Consider the following 15981-nt stretch of genomic DNA (forward strand, 5'->3'; position numbering starts at 1 on the left):
ATAAAGTAGTCAGCAAAACAAAGTAAATCTCATGTATCTTTCATGGTTTGACATTCATGCTGAGATAATAATAAGCAGCTAAGCCATACATGATCACGATGTTTCATATGGTTTTGTAGTACTTACATGAAAGATTTCAAAGAATCCAAGCTAGTACTGGAAATCAAGACATGGCACTAAAAAGTAAAAACCTATACATAAATATACTGTGTATATAATAAATTGACATATTTATAAGACAGTACTTCTAAAGGAGCTAGCTTCGTATATTTGATTGAATGCCTAGACCTAATTGAAGATCCAGAGATTTAAAACTCTGCTGGGAAGAGGGTAAAGGAGAAGAGGGCTTAAAGACAACTGCATGCCTGTTCTCTCCGGATCTGTCAGTACTATGTGTTAAACTGAAGGTACGTGAATCTTGTTGGAAAGATATGTGAGCAGCAGGTACAGCATACCACTTTGATAACCTTGACCCAGTTCGAAGATGCAGGGTATCTTGATGATCATCAAAGGGATTGAAACAAATCTGAGATTCATGATCATAGAGTTTGAACTGATGATCACTAGTAGTACTACAAGATGGGGGAGTACTACTGTAAAGCAAAGGCATAGGACCGTTGGATGGAAAACCATGCAGCAGGTTGTTTTTCAGAGGTTGTAGGTAACAGTTGATACTGCTGGCCTTCCTGGCTTGAAGCTGCAACCTCTTCTTCTTCATCCTCTCCTTCTTATGGGCATTTTGATGGCCTCCCAATGCCTGTGAGTTTGCGAATTCCTTGAAACAATATTGGCACTCAAATCTTTTATTGTCATCTGCAGGGCCCCCGGCTGCTAAGCTCTCCTTGGAAGCTGGTTTCTGATCTCTTCCAGAGGAAGCTGATGTTGAAGATGAGTTTGCACTCTCATAATCTCCATCCGCATGGCCTTTCAGATTGCTCTCGTTCTTGATCTTATTATAATATGGCTTCAGATCAAAACCAAATAATTTGAGTTTCTTCTCATCAGCACAAGAAGAGGCAGAATGTCCATTTTCTACATCCCATATGGGAGATGATGGATTAGACTCACCCTTTGTCATCGCTCTAATTAATTAAAAAGGATCGATCGATATCTTCTCAAACTTAAAGATGGTTGTTTGGCTTGGCTTCTCTTCCTTTTATAGTAAAAATATCTATGGTTTCCAACGATGCATTGCATCCTAAGTAATAGTTTAATAATCATGGATGGCTCAAGCATAAGGGTCAATAAAAAAAAAAGACATAAAAGAGAGTCAGATCAGGGGAAGCCATCTCATCCGATATTGATAATATTAATTATTACTATTATTCTTATATGTTTATTGTTGTTATTGTTATTGTCTTCATCACAAAATTGTGAACAATCACTACAAGAAAAATGAGTATTTGTGATCATTTGTTTGTGACAAAAAGACTATTTGTGATCAAAACAGATTCATTTTATCTCTAAATAATCATTTCTTTAGAATTAATTGGCCATAAATAAACAGTTTTCTTGTAGTGAATGTTAATGCAATATGCTTATAATTTGGCTTTAGCTTTTGTTCAGAAACAAAGCTAATATAATGTATATATAATATCTTTAAAATGAACTAATTTACCTTATCAAAGACCAAGGTCTAGTTTGGATATTAAGAAGATATCAAAATATATGTGAGTAGTGAAATGATTTGTGAATAATAGTGAAATAGTTTGAGTCAAAAGTTTTATTGAGTTTTCACTAATGAGAGAAAAAAAGTTGAATAAAAATATTATAAAATTATAAAATTATTTGAATATAATTTTGATTTAGAAGTTTGAGAAAGTTGTATAAGATTTTTTATTTTATTTGAGAGTTTGAAAAAGTTGTAATCATTATGTAATGATTATATAAAAAAGTTAAAAATTTAAAATTGAAAAGTGTTTTATGTTTGAGTAATATTTGAAAATGAAATATTTAAAATAGCTGAAAATATCTGAGAACAATTGTATTTTAAGAGGATTTAATATCGTGCATATAAAACTAATAACACAACTTTCATTTACAGGGGTTTCGTTTTTTTTATTCAAATCAATTTTATAAATTTTTACTAGTTTTGACTAATTTTAAGGGGTTGTAATCTTATTAAATAATTAATTAGTTGTGAACTTATCAGAACAATTTTATATTCTATGGTTGTAAAGATATCTAAACTTAATGTATTAATAATTTGTACTAGTTTTGTAAACGTACATGTCGGTGCATGCTAGAACAAACATGTATTAATTCGATCTCAATTTTATGGGCTTTAATGTATGGCTACTTTTTATCTCGGATTAGTTTTAAATTAGGGTTGTAATATTGTTATGTAATTTTTTAGGAAAATATTAATTTGTCCTCTTACTTTGACCGCTTGTATATTTAATTTTTTTACTTAATAATTAAAAATAATAATTTTTAATGTATTGATGTATTTTTTTTATTTTTTAAAAATATTTAAATATATTTTAAAAAAAATATGAGGAGCGGTGCTTCTCAGGCCGCATAGTAGTACAGCTCAATTTGTTATGAACTTGTCAGAACAACTTTTTTGTCTTATAGGATGTAATGCAATTTTAAAATCTTAAAATCATGTATTTACAATCTGTTTTTCTTTTTATTATTATTATAAAAAAACCATATATATTAACATGTAATTCTTTAATTCCTTTTCAAAACCCTCTGTGGCAAATAGATTATATATGTTCGATCAGTAATGCAATTAACTTGCAGTACCGAATTTCATTAGCGTTGAAAATTCATATTTTCAACCAAAAATAGATCACGTGAAGGACTTAATTTGCGGCAAAACTTGAGAATATTATAATTTACATATATATTCATAAATTTATTGAGTCGTGCTACACCAATCAAGGATAGGTTCTGATAAGGCCAAATGATTTTTTTTTTCCATTCATTTTTTTACTCTTAAACGTTTAAAAAGAAATTCACAACATCATTAACAAATATTTCTTTAATTACTAAATAAAAAAAAATTATCGGGATAATTCATGGGACCCAAATCTCGGTAACTTTAGCTTTTTCCAAACTTATTTATGAGATGGGATAATTGCATCCAACTTGCAGTGATTAAAAAGATATAATACCAAAAGAATATCATGATGATCATATTAATAATGTGGATACCAATTATATATTTATTTCTTGTTGTGTTACCACTATGACTTTTAAAACATATATATTACTCAATGCTTAAGAAATTTGTTAATAAACTTTATATATTAAAACCAAAAGTCAAAGAAATATGGGGATGATGAAATCTGCTGGAAGGAAGCAGAGGACTCCAACTTTGAAACAAATCTTCCACTGTACTTCTAAGCATATCTATAATTTTTCTAATAGAAAAAAACACTAATTGTCATCAGTGGGTTCATCTATTGCCCTAACTAAAGCTAATCATATAATAAACATTAGGATTACTACTACATATAAAAATAATAATTATATATATATATATATATATATATATATAGCTGACCATGTGGGTTAATGCCCATGCAGTCCAATCTACTACAGCGCTCCAAATAAAATATTTAAAATGCAGATCAGATCTTTATAAATGTGATTGATCAGCACTTGATCATGAAGCTAGCTAGCTTCTTTATAATATTATCCCTTCAGCCACACTCAACTAAAAAATATGCCAAATTAATTAAACATGTATATCTTGATCATGTTTAAGAGAGGTCTTAGAATAAGTAAGGGAGTACAGTTTCAAAACAAAGGATTATAGATCAAGAAGTGGGGAATGATGTAATTAAGAATATATGTGTGTGTGTGTATATATATATATATATATATATATATATATATATATATATAGACACACACACTAATAATGAGATCTGGGCATATCTTCTTAGAGGCAGGCAAAACCCTATATTTTATGCCCAAAAGCATATGTTTTCAGGTGAATCAAGTCATAAACAAATAATATTGTATAAATAAGCAAAGCATTTATAATGGATAGTTTTTGATCATCTTGGACCCCACCTTTTGTGGCTTTGGGGACAAGTTAATTAAAAACGATTGGATTGTGTTGTTGTTCGATCCATTGTCAGTACCTATATATCTCCCCAATGGTGGACTTCTTACACCCAGTACTCAGTAGATCTCCCATGCTAATCAATTCCCACTCCTCTGTTTTCTTGCTTTTCCTGTGTACTGAAACAAGCTTTAATTTTCGCTTTAGGAGGAAGAATTCCAAGGAGGCATGCTGTCATCAAGCATTTAGAGCATCCAAACATGTGGAATAAAAGGTGGCTAGTGTGGTGCATTTTCTTTCTTTCTTGCTGGGTGGGTTGGTTTGATTGATTGATTTCAGCTATAGTTTCATTTCATTATTCCATTGACTGATAGAGAGGATCATAACTGTGGCCCCTACCATCAGCCACCCCCTGAAAAAAGAAGAGAGAGCTCTGTTCTCATCCAATTCCACTCTATCTTGCTCCTTTTCCGGATAAATTCCTCAAGAATTTTCTATCCATTTCATATGGAAACACACAGAATGCCAAAATTGACTGCTATATATGTGTGTGTGCGCGCGCGCGCGTGTATGTGTTATGTGTGTGCATAGATAGTAATATTGAAAATTCATTAATCTGTATATTATAGTGTAAGATCAGAACATTAAAAAAGTTATGTGAATATGGATCGATACACAGTGCAAATATGGCAGACCATGCTGTGGATATATATATATATTACAGAAATAACACAGTTCAATGCATGCTACCATCCAATGCATGCAGTATCTGTACATAAGAAGAAGATCTTCGATCCTGGCCGTCTGCCTGCTCGGCATGCCGCATGCTGCTAATATTAATATATAAACCCCAAAAACTGCATGCAAATCTAAGACTAAATCCATTGAACTTAAATTGCTGTAAATGGTTCTGAGAAATCTAGCTACATGCATGCATATCATTTCCCTCTAGCTAGCATTTAATATATATTATGTAATGAGATTGGTTTGAGTGACAAAGTTTGTCACCGCACTTTAACTCTCTCTCTCTGTCTCTCTCAATTATAATAGCCAGTGCTGATGCGTTGACTATTAGACAATAATGTTTTAGCGTGAGAAAAAAAAGAGCAAGCTAGCTAGCTGCTGGTACAAAAATTAATCCTAAATATATAAGCATATATGATCGGTGCCCAATGATCATGTCACGCTGCTGACTATGGGAAAGCACTTTAAACATTCATGATATTGCTAGCTAGTGGGAACAAATGCAACACATGCTGCCAACTACCTTGTACTAGCTGATCGATCGATCATGCTAGCTTATAGGGAAAGTTATTGGAAAGCATCAGCAGAACATAATGATTATAATGCTTGAGAAAATCGTAACAAGATCCACCGTGACAAGGACATGATATATAGTTGTACAAGATTGACCAAACGAAATTTACCCTACGTACCCCCTCCGGATCCCTTCCCCCTTCGCTTAAAGAAGTGGTTCGGAAAATAAGAGTAGCAGTAGTACTTCATATTAAACTAGATCATTCTGTTGTACATACTCCAGGGACACTTTAGTATTTTTCTGTTTCTTATATATTACACTGGATCTTTTCCCATGTAACAAACTTTATTCCCTCACAGCTGTATATAAAGGGAACCTTTACACAGTACCTTAATGAGATGAGAATTCACAAATTCCGTGTGTCTAACATGGTATCAGAGCTGCCTGACTAGCAGTCTCTTTATTGATCCATGGCCACGCCTAATTCCTCCTCGCCTCAATCTCATTCTTCCATTCTCTCCTCTTTTTCTCATGTTGTTACAACTAAACTTACAGATGATAATTTTCTGATTTGGAAGGTTCAGATCACTGCATACCTTAGAGGACAAGATCTCTATTGCTATGTTGATGGCTCTCTCTCATGTCCTTCCCGATACCTTGACTCAGGATCAGATGCACCTACCAAACCAAATCCTGACTATCATACATGGAACAAGACTGATCAGCTTGTTCTTAGTATTCTATTTTCTTCACTGTCAAATTCTGTCATTGGTCATGTATTATCTTCTACCACCTCTAGACAACTATGGCTTAATCTTACCTCCATGTTTACCTCTCATTCCCAAGCCAAGGAGTTTCAGGTCAAGTTCCAGCTCACTAATCTCTCACGAGGAGACCAATCCATCACAGATTACTATGGCAAAGTTAGGTCACTAGCAGATACATTATCATCCATTGGAAATCCACTCCCTGATAAGGAGTTTGTATCCTATGTTCTTAATGGTTTAGGTCCTGCTTATGAGCCCTTTGTCACTTCAATTACCACTCGTTTTGAACCCATCTCCTCCCATGAGCTATATCAAATCCTCCTTATCCATGAAAGCCGAATGACCCACACCTCTAAAACCACTTTTGAACCCTCCATAAATTATACAGTCAGTGGAGGCCGTGACCAACGTGGATGATCCTTTGTGCGTGGTGGGAGACAAGGCAGAGGGCGTGGTCGTCGTGGTGGCCGCTATCCACCTGGGTCCTCTGGGACATTTCAGCAAACACCTACTACCCCTCGCCCTATGTGCCAAGTTTGTAATAAAAATGGCCATATTGCTTTACAATGCAGATTTCGGTTTGATCATTCCTATCAAGCCGAACCACCTCAAAGCTTTTCCCCCTCATATAATACACCCAATTCTCATTTTTCCGCCAACTACACCGCTCCCACCTCCTTTTCTGATTCTTCTTGGTATCCAGACTCTGCCGCCACTCATCATATCACAAACGATCTGAGTAACTTGAGCATCTCGTCTGAGCAATACCAAGGTAATGAGGCAATACGTGTTGGAGATGGTTCGTGCCTCCCTATCCAGCATCTCGGTGAATCCTCTCTTCTTACTAACTCTGTTTCTTTTCAGTTACACAATCTTCTTCATGTACCTCATATTACTAAAAATCTCATCTCTGTTCTTCAGTTTTGCACTGACAATAATTGTTTCTTTGAATTCCACTCTTCTCATTTCTGTATCAAGGACAATCGGACCAAGAGAACCCTCCTCACAGGGCCAACGCGTAATGGGTTGTACGTGTTTCCCTCCTCAGCGTCTTCGTCTTCACAACCTTCCACTCATACTGGCGAATGTATTCCTCTCCCGCAATGGCATCAACGATTGGGTCATCCATCCCTCGCCATTGTCTCTCGAATATTGCACACCAGCTGTCTGAAATTTTCTCCAAGTGATGTTCCCTTCATCTGCTCCGAATGTCGTATAGCCAAGAGTCATCAGTTAGCGTTTTCCTCTAGTCGGGTTGTGCACACCAGGCCCTTAGAGTTAGTGAGTGCTGATGTCTGGGGCCCAAGTCCTGTACTCTCTAGACTAGGCTTCAAATATTATGTATCTTTCGTTGACCATTTTACTCGATACTCATGGCTTTATCCTTTAAAATTAAAGTCTGATGTGCTATCAATTTTTTCTCAATTTCTTCCTTTAGTTGAACGTCTATTTAATACCAAATTAATTACACTTCAAACGGATGGAGGAGGTGAATTTACTTCCCTCACTCCACTATGTCGAAAATTTGGTATTACTCATAGATTTTCTTGCCCACATACACACCAACAAAATGGTATTGTTGAGCGAAAACATCGACATATCGTCGAAACTGGCCTTGCCCTTCTTGCTCACTCATCTCTTCCTACAAAATTTTGGCCTGAAGCCTTTGAAACAGCAGTGTATCTCATTAATCTTCTTCCCACAAGGTCTCTTAAAAATAAGTCTCCTCATTTTTTAGTCCATCATCGTGAGCCCGATTACAAATTTCTTAAGGTCTTTGGTTGTGAATGTTGGCCTAATTTGAGGCCTTACAACAAACATAAACTTCTCCCTCGCTCCACTTCTTGCATTTTTCTGGGTTATAGTCCAGTTCACAAGGGATATAAATGTCTTGATTTAAAATCCAGCAGGCTTTATATATCTAGAGATGTTATTTTTAATGAGGCTTCTTTCCTTTTTCGTGGCCCACAGTCTCAGTCTAAATTCACCTCATCCTCCCAGCCCACTGTCCCTCTTCCTTTATTTACCTCCTCTATTCTCGGGCCAGGCCCAAGCCCTTCTGCCACTCTTCCTCTCTCGAGCCCGTCTATCTCATCTTCTCTACCAAGTACGTCTGCTCCACCTCAATTACCCGGCCCATCTCAAATTCATCCTAACCCTAATTCCTTTTCTCCTAACTATCAATCTTCTCGAGAGTTCCCAGTTCTTCCGCCGCCCTCTTCAACTTCCTCCCAACCATCCATTCTACAAAACCCCAGATCCCCTGTTATTACCCGAAGTCACACGAACTCCTCGCGACCTCGCATCTCCACCGATGGCACGATACCATATCCTACACGGCATTGTTTTCTCATTACAGGTCCTGCTCCAGATGAACCTACAAGCTACTCGGTCGCATCGAAGTTCCCTGAGTGGCGCGCGGCTATGGCTACTGAGAATGATGCTCTTCTTCGAAATCATACTTGGAGCTTGGTACCTTCTAATCCCTCTCTTAATATTGTTGGTTGCCGTTGGGTGTATCGTACTAAATTTCATTCGGATGGTACTTTTGAGCGAAGAAAAGCTCGGTTGGTAGCTAAGGGCTTCCACCAACAACCTGGTTTGGACTATAATGAAACATTTAGTCCGGTTGTAAAACCATCCACCATTCGGTTAGTACTTTCAATTGCTGTTATCAGTCGTTGGCCCCTGCGCCAACTGGATATTCAGAATGCTTTCTTACACGGAGAGCTGTCTGAAAATGTATATATGCAGCAACCGCAAGGTTTTATTGATCCCAAACTTCCTAATCATGTGTGCAAATTGCACAAGGCTATTTATGGCCTTAAACAGGCACCGAGGGCCTGGTTTGCTAAATTAACATCTTGGCTAAATGATTATGGTTTTATTGCATCTCAATCCGATCCCTCTCTGTTTATTTTACATCGTGGTGATCTCCATATATTTCTTCTGATTTATGTGGACGACATGGTTATCACCTCATCACATTCACATGCCATTGATGTAATTATTCGTGATCTAAGCATGACTTTCCCTGTTAAGGATCTTGGTCCCTTATCTTACTTTTTGGGACTTGAAGTTGATTATTGTGACTCTGGCATTATATTGTCCCAACGAAAGTACATCAAAGACTTACTTGCCCGCAGTAATATGCTGCAAGCCAAGTCCATTTCCTCTCCGATGGCAGCCTCTCTCAAGCTCTCTCAGCTTGATGCGCCTGCCTTTGATGATTGTACACTATTCAGGAGTATTGTTGGAGGTCTCCAATACTTGTCCTACACCAGACCTGACATATCCTTTGCTGTCAACAAAGTATGTCAGTTCATGCACTCGCCCAAACTCCCACATTGGTCTGCTGTTAAGAGGATACTTAGGTATCTTAAGGGTACTATTAATCATGGATTATTTTTCAAGTACTCCTCTTCTCTCACACTTCAAGCATACTGTGATGCTGACTGGGGTGGCTGCCCAGATGATAGACGTTCTACTAGTGGATTTTGTCTATATCTTGGTAGTCACCTCATCTCATGGAGCTCCAAAAAGCAGAAAACAGTTGCAAGATCCAGCACTGAAGCTGAATACAAGGCCCTCTCTCACACGGCAGCTGAACTTATCTGGCTTCAAACCATGCTTCGGGAGCTGGGTATCACTCTTTCCAAGTCTCCAATTTTATGGTGCGACAACATTGGTGCCACTTACCTCTCTGCCAATCCAGTTTTTCACTCCCGCACTAAACACATGGATATTGACTATCACTTCGTGCGAGACAGAGTTGCTGCCAAGACATTGAAAGTAGCTTTCTGTAGCTCAAATGATCAAATTGCTGACATCTTTACAAAACCTTTAGTCTCTGAAAAATTTTCTGTTTTTCGTTCGAGTCTCAATGTTGGTGAAACCCCCATGGACTCGCGGGGGCGTATTAAACTAGATCATTCTGTTGTACATACTCCAGGGACACTTTAGTATTTTTCTGTTTCTTATGTATTACACTGGATCTTTTCCCATGTAACAAACTTTATTCCCTCACAGCTGTATATAAAGGGAACCTTTACACAGTACCTTAATGAGATGAGAATTCACAAATTCCGTGTGTCTAACACTTCAACAATATTCTCAACGACTAGTAGAGTACGTACTTACGTACTACTTCCTTTACCACCATGCATATACCAATCACTGCACAGAGTTGTGAGGAAGACATGAAGAAGTTAGCTAATCGATCGCTAGATCAGATGTAGTTTGGTCAGATCAATCTAGCTAGCAGGGTTGAAAATTGTTTTCGTGACTGTATCAGCAAAAGCAGATCGATGCCAATATGTGTTTGAAAGAGTATTTATACTTAAAAGTCGGTACGTATAAAAAAACATTCTCTACATTGTTGACACTGACAATGTAAAATTTGATTTGTCAAAGATCTAGTAATTAATTTTGAAGTAATTATATATATATATGTGGAGAACATCATCATGTTCAACTCCGTATGCAATTAGGAGATCATCACGTAGCCTAGCTAATATATATTGGGGTTGACTACCTCAACCTATTCATCATGTAACCTTTCAGTCTGCCGAAACTTTTATACATATATATATATATATATATATATTTATATATATTTTCTGTGCTCTCTAATTAAGCTGAAAAAAATGTCCGTAGTGGAAGCTTAAAGTAATGCATTTACGAGAAAAAGGTTACCAAAACTAAAAGGACCAAATTAGGTCATATTTTGAGTTGTAAAAGCCGATATATACTTCTATCATTCCAACAAAGTGCTCATTGACTTTGAGGGACTCAGTACTGTTTTAGAGAGAATTTAATTTCCAACCAATTGTTAGGGAAGATATATAAAAGTGGCGGTACTGCATGGGTAATAAGAAATATCGTTCAAATAGTTGTTAATTCACTGCAAGAAAAACGAGCTTTTACGATTAATTTATTATAATAAAAAAACTATTTGTAACCAATTTTAGTTATAAATAGTCATTTCGCTAGAATTAACTGATCGTAAATAAACAGTTTTTTTGTAATGATTAACATCGATCGAATGGTACTGGAATTTAATTAGAGGCGAAATTATCTGTTCATATAGCATTGATATATATATTTTAACAAATTACTTATTATTGGATCATATGCACGAGGATCTTTACGCGTTTGTGAGGAATGAAGATTAATATATATTATCATCATTAGTTAAAAACTAGCGCATAAAAAAGATCATTTGAATTAAGAATGAATGGGATTATAAAAGAGTAAATGAAATTTAGTTGAGAGTAACTTATATACAATCATTTTCACAAGTACTCTTTATATAATTGTATTTTAAAATGTGAGTAAAATAGGTATAGTTTTATAAAATGATGATACCTAATTTATATATATTCATGTAAAATGATGATACCTAATTAATATTAAGTTCTTTTTAAAAAATGATATTCATGTAAAACATGGCACACATTGTATATATAAAGGGTTATAAAAGCAGGGCAACATGCGAGTTTCCGAGCACTTTGGAGGAAGCCGCTTCCAGAGGTCTTACCACATGACTAGATTGTATCAAAAAAGTAATGCTATATACTACATTACTATTTTACTTTCATTTCACTTTGTACATGCAACGTACACTTTTCATCACTGTTGAATGATCTCTTATTTTTTTTTTCTTTTTAAATCAAATGTTAATAGACTATTTCATCTCATCATAATGGAATAATGATGTAGTATGTACGAGTGAATAGTAGTTGATGCATAGTAAATTAATTTTTTTATATCAACCTCTCATCCCACTATATAAAATGTGATACTTTTATCACTCTTAGATCATCCTTTAATTTATCTTTTTAAAAGAAAAATCCAAGTGTTGATGGATAATATCACCTCATTATAGTGGGATGAAAATATGATGGAATTGGTTGTAGAATTTTCCTATAAAACATATATCTATTAGTTTTTATTTTTTTTAAAATCTGAAAGCAATTTTATTAATAAACCAGCATTAATAAGTTTCTCATACTTTATAACATTCAATATTTCAATAGGACAGTCCACTATCCAAGCAATTTGCTCAAAGCAGTGCATGCCCAACTGCCAGCTTTGCCAAAATATGAGCTAGCTACTTGATTTGCCCCTTTTTCTGCATGATGTCGAATCTTCCATCCATGCTTGGTCATTTCTTAGTTAATATTTGCGATGGGTTGCCCATACCTGCTCCAACTCTCCTCTTCATTTTCTATTGCTTACATTGTCAGCAGAGAATCTCCTTCAAATCCTAACAGACGCATTCCCAAGCTTGTATAGAATATCATAGCTGTCGTCATAGTACCATCAACTCTACCATATTTACTGGGACCATGCTATATATATCAACCTATAACACATTGCCGCTATCACCTGATCTCCTGCAGTACTACCCCTGATCACTAACCCCCCACTTCAATTTTATTCATCACTTTATTCTCCCAATTCACCTTACAAAGATTAGGCCTAGGTTTTGTCCATTTCTATGGCTCCATTTGCTCTTCCCGCCCATAGAATCGGTTGGAGATTGCCTAGCTAGTTGATACTCTAAATATGTCTTAGCCTCTCTAACAACTAGGGCTGCTATCCTCCCCATGCGGACAAGTAGCCGGCCCTCGTACGTACTGGGTGGTAGTTGTATTTTTGTCCCTATCACCCAGCCGGATGGGCGGCCGGGTTGGCCTATGGTTGTCTGGCCGCCAATGGATCTTGATGGGCCATTGGCGATGATGATGGTGAGATGGAGAAGAGAGAGTGAAACAGATATAGAGAAGAGACGAGAGATGGGGGAGAGAGAGTGAGATAGCAAGGAGAGAGTGACGACAACGATGGCAAGACGAGAGATGGAGAAGAGAGAGTGAGATAGAGATTCAAAAAGGAGAGAGTGACAAGAACACTGGCAGGACGCGCGAGAGACGAAGAATAGAGATTGAGATAGAGATTTAGAGATAAGAGACTGTCATTAAGAGTCGAGTCAAGAGAGACAAAGAGCTTAGGAGAGAGTGTGAGATAGAGACAGAAGAGACAAGAGATAGAGAAGAGAGAGTGAGATAGAGAGTTAGAGTGGAGAGAGTGACGACGCAATGGCGAGATAAGAGATGAGAAGAGTTACTAAGATAGAGGTTAGAGAGGAGAGACAATGAACTTACCCTTTAACATCAAATCATTTCTAGGAACCATACGTTCTTATAATACTCATGACCACTATTTTATCCTCCGCCTTGTCCAAGACACTCTCCATTTCTTCCACAACAACATGAAATCTATTTCAGCCTTACTCGTATCTATCATATATTAAGATTTTTTACTTTTTGTATAGAAGTTCTTTGAAGACGACAAATACTGAATCATTAGATTTTTAACTTTGAAATATTAAATGATGTTAACATGATCCATGGGCGGAACTAGGATTTGGTGCCGCGTGTTTGGGGTAAGAGAGATTAGCAAAGTGTGTCATATGTAGGGGTGAACAGTAACCTACATTTAAGGTAGCAAAGTGTGTCACTGATATTTAACATTAACCATATAAGGTTGTTATCTAGAGACAAACTAAATTATTAAAACCACCCATCTAAACCTCTCGCTTGAACTACATCGGACTCAAGTGAACGATAAAAATTAAGTTAGAAATAGTCATGTAGGATTTGTTTTGAAGCAAATGATAAAAATTAAGTAAACAAAGATAAACTTTTTTGTTGAATCTAAGATTGAATATTATAAAATCTCTATAATATAGATAGAAATAGTTATGTGAGATTTGTTGCATTCACTCCTAATTGTTAGCTCGATGGTAGTATATATGTACTTATTAACAAATCTAATCCAAACAAGCTAGCTAGTGGAAGACTTGAAAAGTCTAAATAAATAGGAAAAATGAGGTTGTAAATTTACCAAATAGCTTATAAAAAGAGACCAATATATTTTTTGGCCTCCTATGAGATGTAAAAAAAAAAAGAGAATGTGAGATTTTAGTAATGACAAAAAATAGGTGTAAGTATGAAAAAATTATTAAAAAACTAAAAGAAACCTAGACAACTAAATATTAAAAGAGATTTTTGAAAATGTTTTTTTTTGGGGAATTATCTTTATATTAGGACATCTTTAAAAAAACCATATACTAAAGCATTTTTTGAAAATTTTTGGGGGGCAATTCCAACCATCAACGTAGGTCTGCCCCTGACATGATCTATCTATCATTGATAACCCTAATGGAAAATCACGTCGATAACAATACAATGACAACATATGGGCAAACTATAAATCAAACTAGTAGCTCATATACATGTATATATATATATATATGTGTGTGTGTGTGTGTGTGTGTGTGTGTGTGAAATACTAGGGCTGAACAAGAATCCAAAACTCCGCTCCGACTCCCAAAAAAAAGTCAGAGGTGTCGTCAAACAAACTTCGACTTCAAGTCTAAATCTGATTTTAATATTGTACATATGTTATAAAAATATTTATTTATCTATATATTAATCATATATACTAATATAATTATATAATTATATAACTAGAATTTATATAGTTAAATTTAACAATATACTAGTATGAGCTAATTATTAGGCGTGTAAGAAAAAACTGAAAAACCCGTTGAACCGGACCAAACCGGTTTGTAACTGGTTTGATGCGGTACCAATTCTTAAAAACCGAAACAGCTCCTAAACCGGTGTGGTATCGATTTTCATATTTTAAAAACCGGTTTAAATCCAACCTGACCAGTATATATATTTTTAATTTTTTATATTATTATATATATTATATGCTAAATTTCTAATTAAGATAACATGAAATTCTATTCTTATTATTCAAGTTTATTAATCTCACTAATAAGTTAAATACTACTTATACCATACTAGTATAATTGAACATTAATGAATTAGTAATTGTTAATAATAAGTACTAAATTCTCACAATTAAGTTTAGTATTAAAAAAATTATAATATTAAACTTATATAGTGTCACATGTGTAAATGGTAAACTGGAAAATCGGACCGGACCGAAATCGAAAAAACTGAAAGTTCCAGTTTCAATGATGAATTTATCCGTATCAGTTCTTAAATTTTTAGAATTGGTATATACTGGTTTGGTTACAATATTTTTCCAAAACCGGACCGAATCGGACCGGTTACACCCTTACTAATTATTATAAAATAATATACTTATACTATAATATAAGTAGACTAATAATAGTTTAGTAAATATAAACATCATAGTATTACTATCATACATAATCAAGAATAGAAATAAGTTAGACACTAGTATTAAAATAAGTTTATTATAATAAGTTAATAATACATAATACTAATTTACTAAAGTATAATAACATGTAATTAGATACTAGAAAACCTAATATATAATTGAGTTAGAAGTAAGTTAGACACATTATAATAACATGTAATACTAATATATAATAACATGGAATAATTAGACACACTAGTATATAAACAAGTCTAATATAAAATAATATGTAATAGTACTATAGTATTATATGGCATAGAAAGTAGTAGCTGAATTTTAAACCTGTGATTTTTTTACTTTATTGTTGGGCTCCTATTATATTTACTGTTAATACCTTTTTATAATTAAATATTTACTATAAATACTGATGTAGAATGACCATTAACTGGAGCATCTTGTTGATCTTATTCAAAGAGTTCTGGTTATGCATTTAGTAAACTTGAAATTTAAAATATCACAAAAATTTTTTGCCTAAAAATGAGTAAATATGAAACTGAAAAAACAAGCTCAAATCTAACTCCATTTCGATAAGTCGGAATCGGATCGGAGTCTACACAAATTGAAATTTGGATTTCAAACTTGGGCAAGAGTCGGAGTCAGATTTAGAGAATTCCAACTCTAACTGAATTGGCGCACACCCCTATATTAAATACCACTTCATAATAAATGTTTTG

At 34.9% G+C, this 15981-nt stretch overlaps 1 protein-coding gene across 1 annotated transcript; it reads right to left on the reverse strand.

The window, feature by feature from the left end:
• Positions 1-256: 256 nt before the first annotated feature.
• Positions 257-1104, reverse strand: LOC108989804 (zinc finger protein 5-like). Its single transcript, XM_018963549.2, has one exon. The coding sequence runs from the start codon at positions 1076-1078 to the stop codon at positions 257-259; it is 822 nt and encodes a 273-aa protein (XP_018819094.1). The 5' UTR covers positions 1079-1104.
• Positions 1105-15981: the final 14877 nt, after the last annotated feature.

The sequence above is a fragment of the Juglans regia genome, chromosome 16 (genome assembly GCF_001411555.2).
Source record: "Juglans regia cultivar Chandler chromosome 16, Walnut 2.0, whole genome shotgun sequence".
Taxonomy (NCBI): Eukaryota; Viridiplantae; Streptophyta; class Magnoliopsida; order Fagales; family Juglandaceae; genus Juglans; species Juglans regia.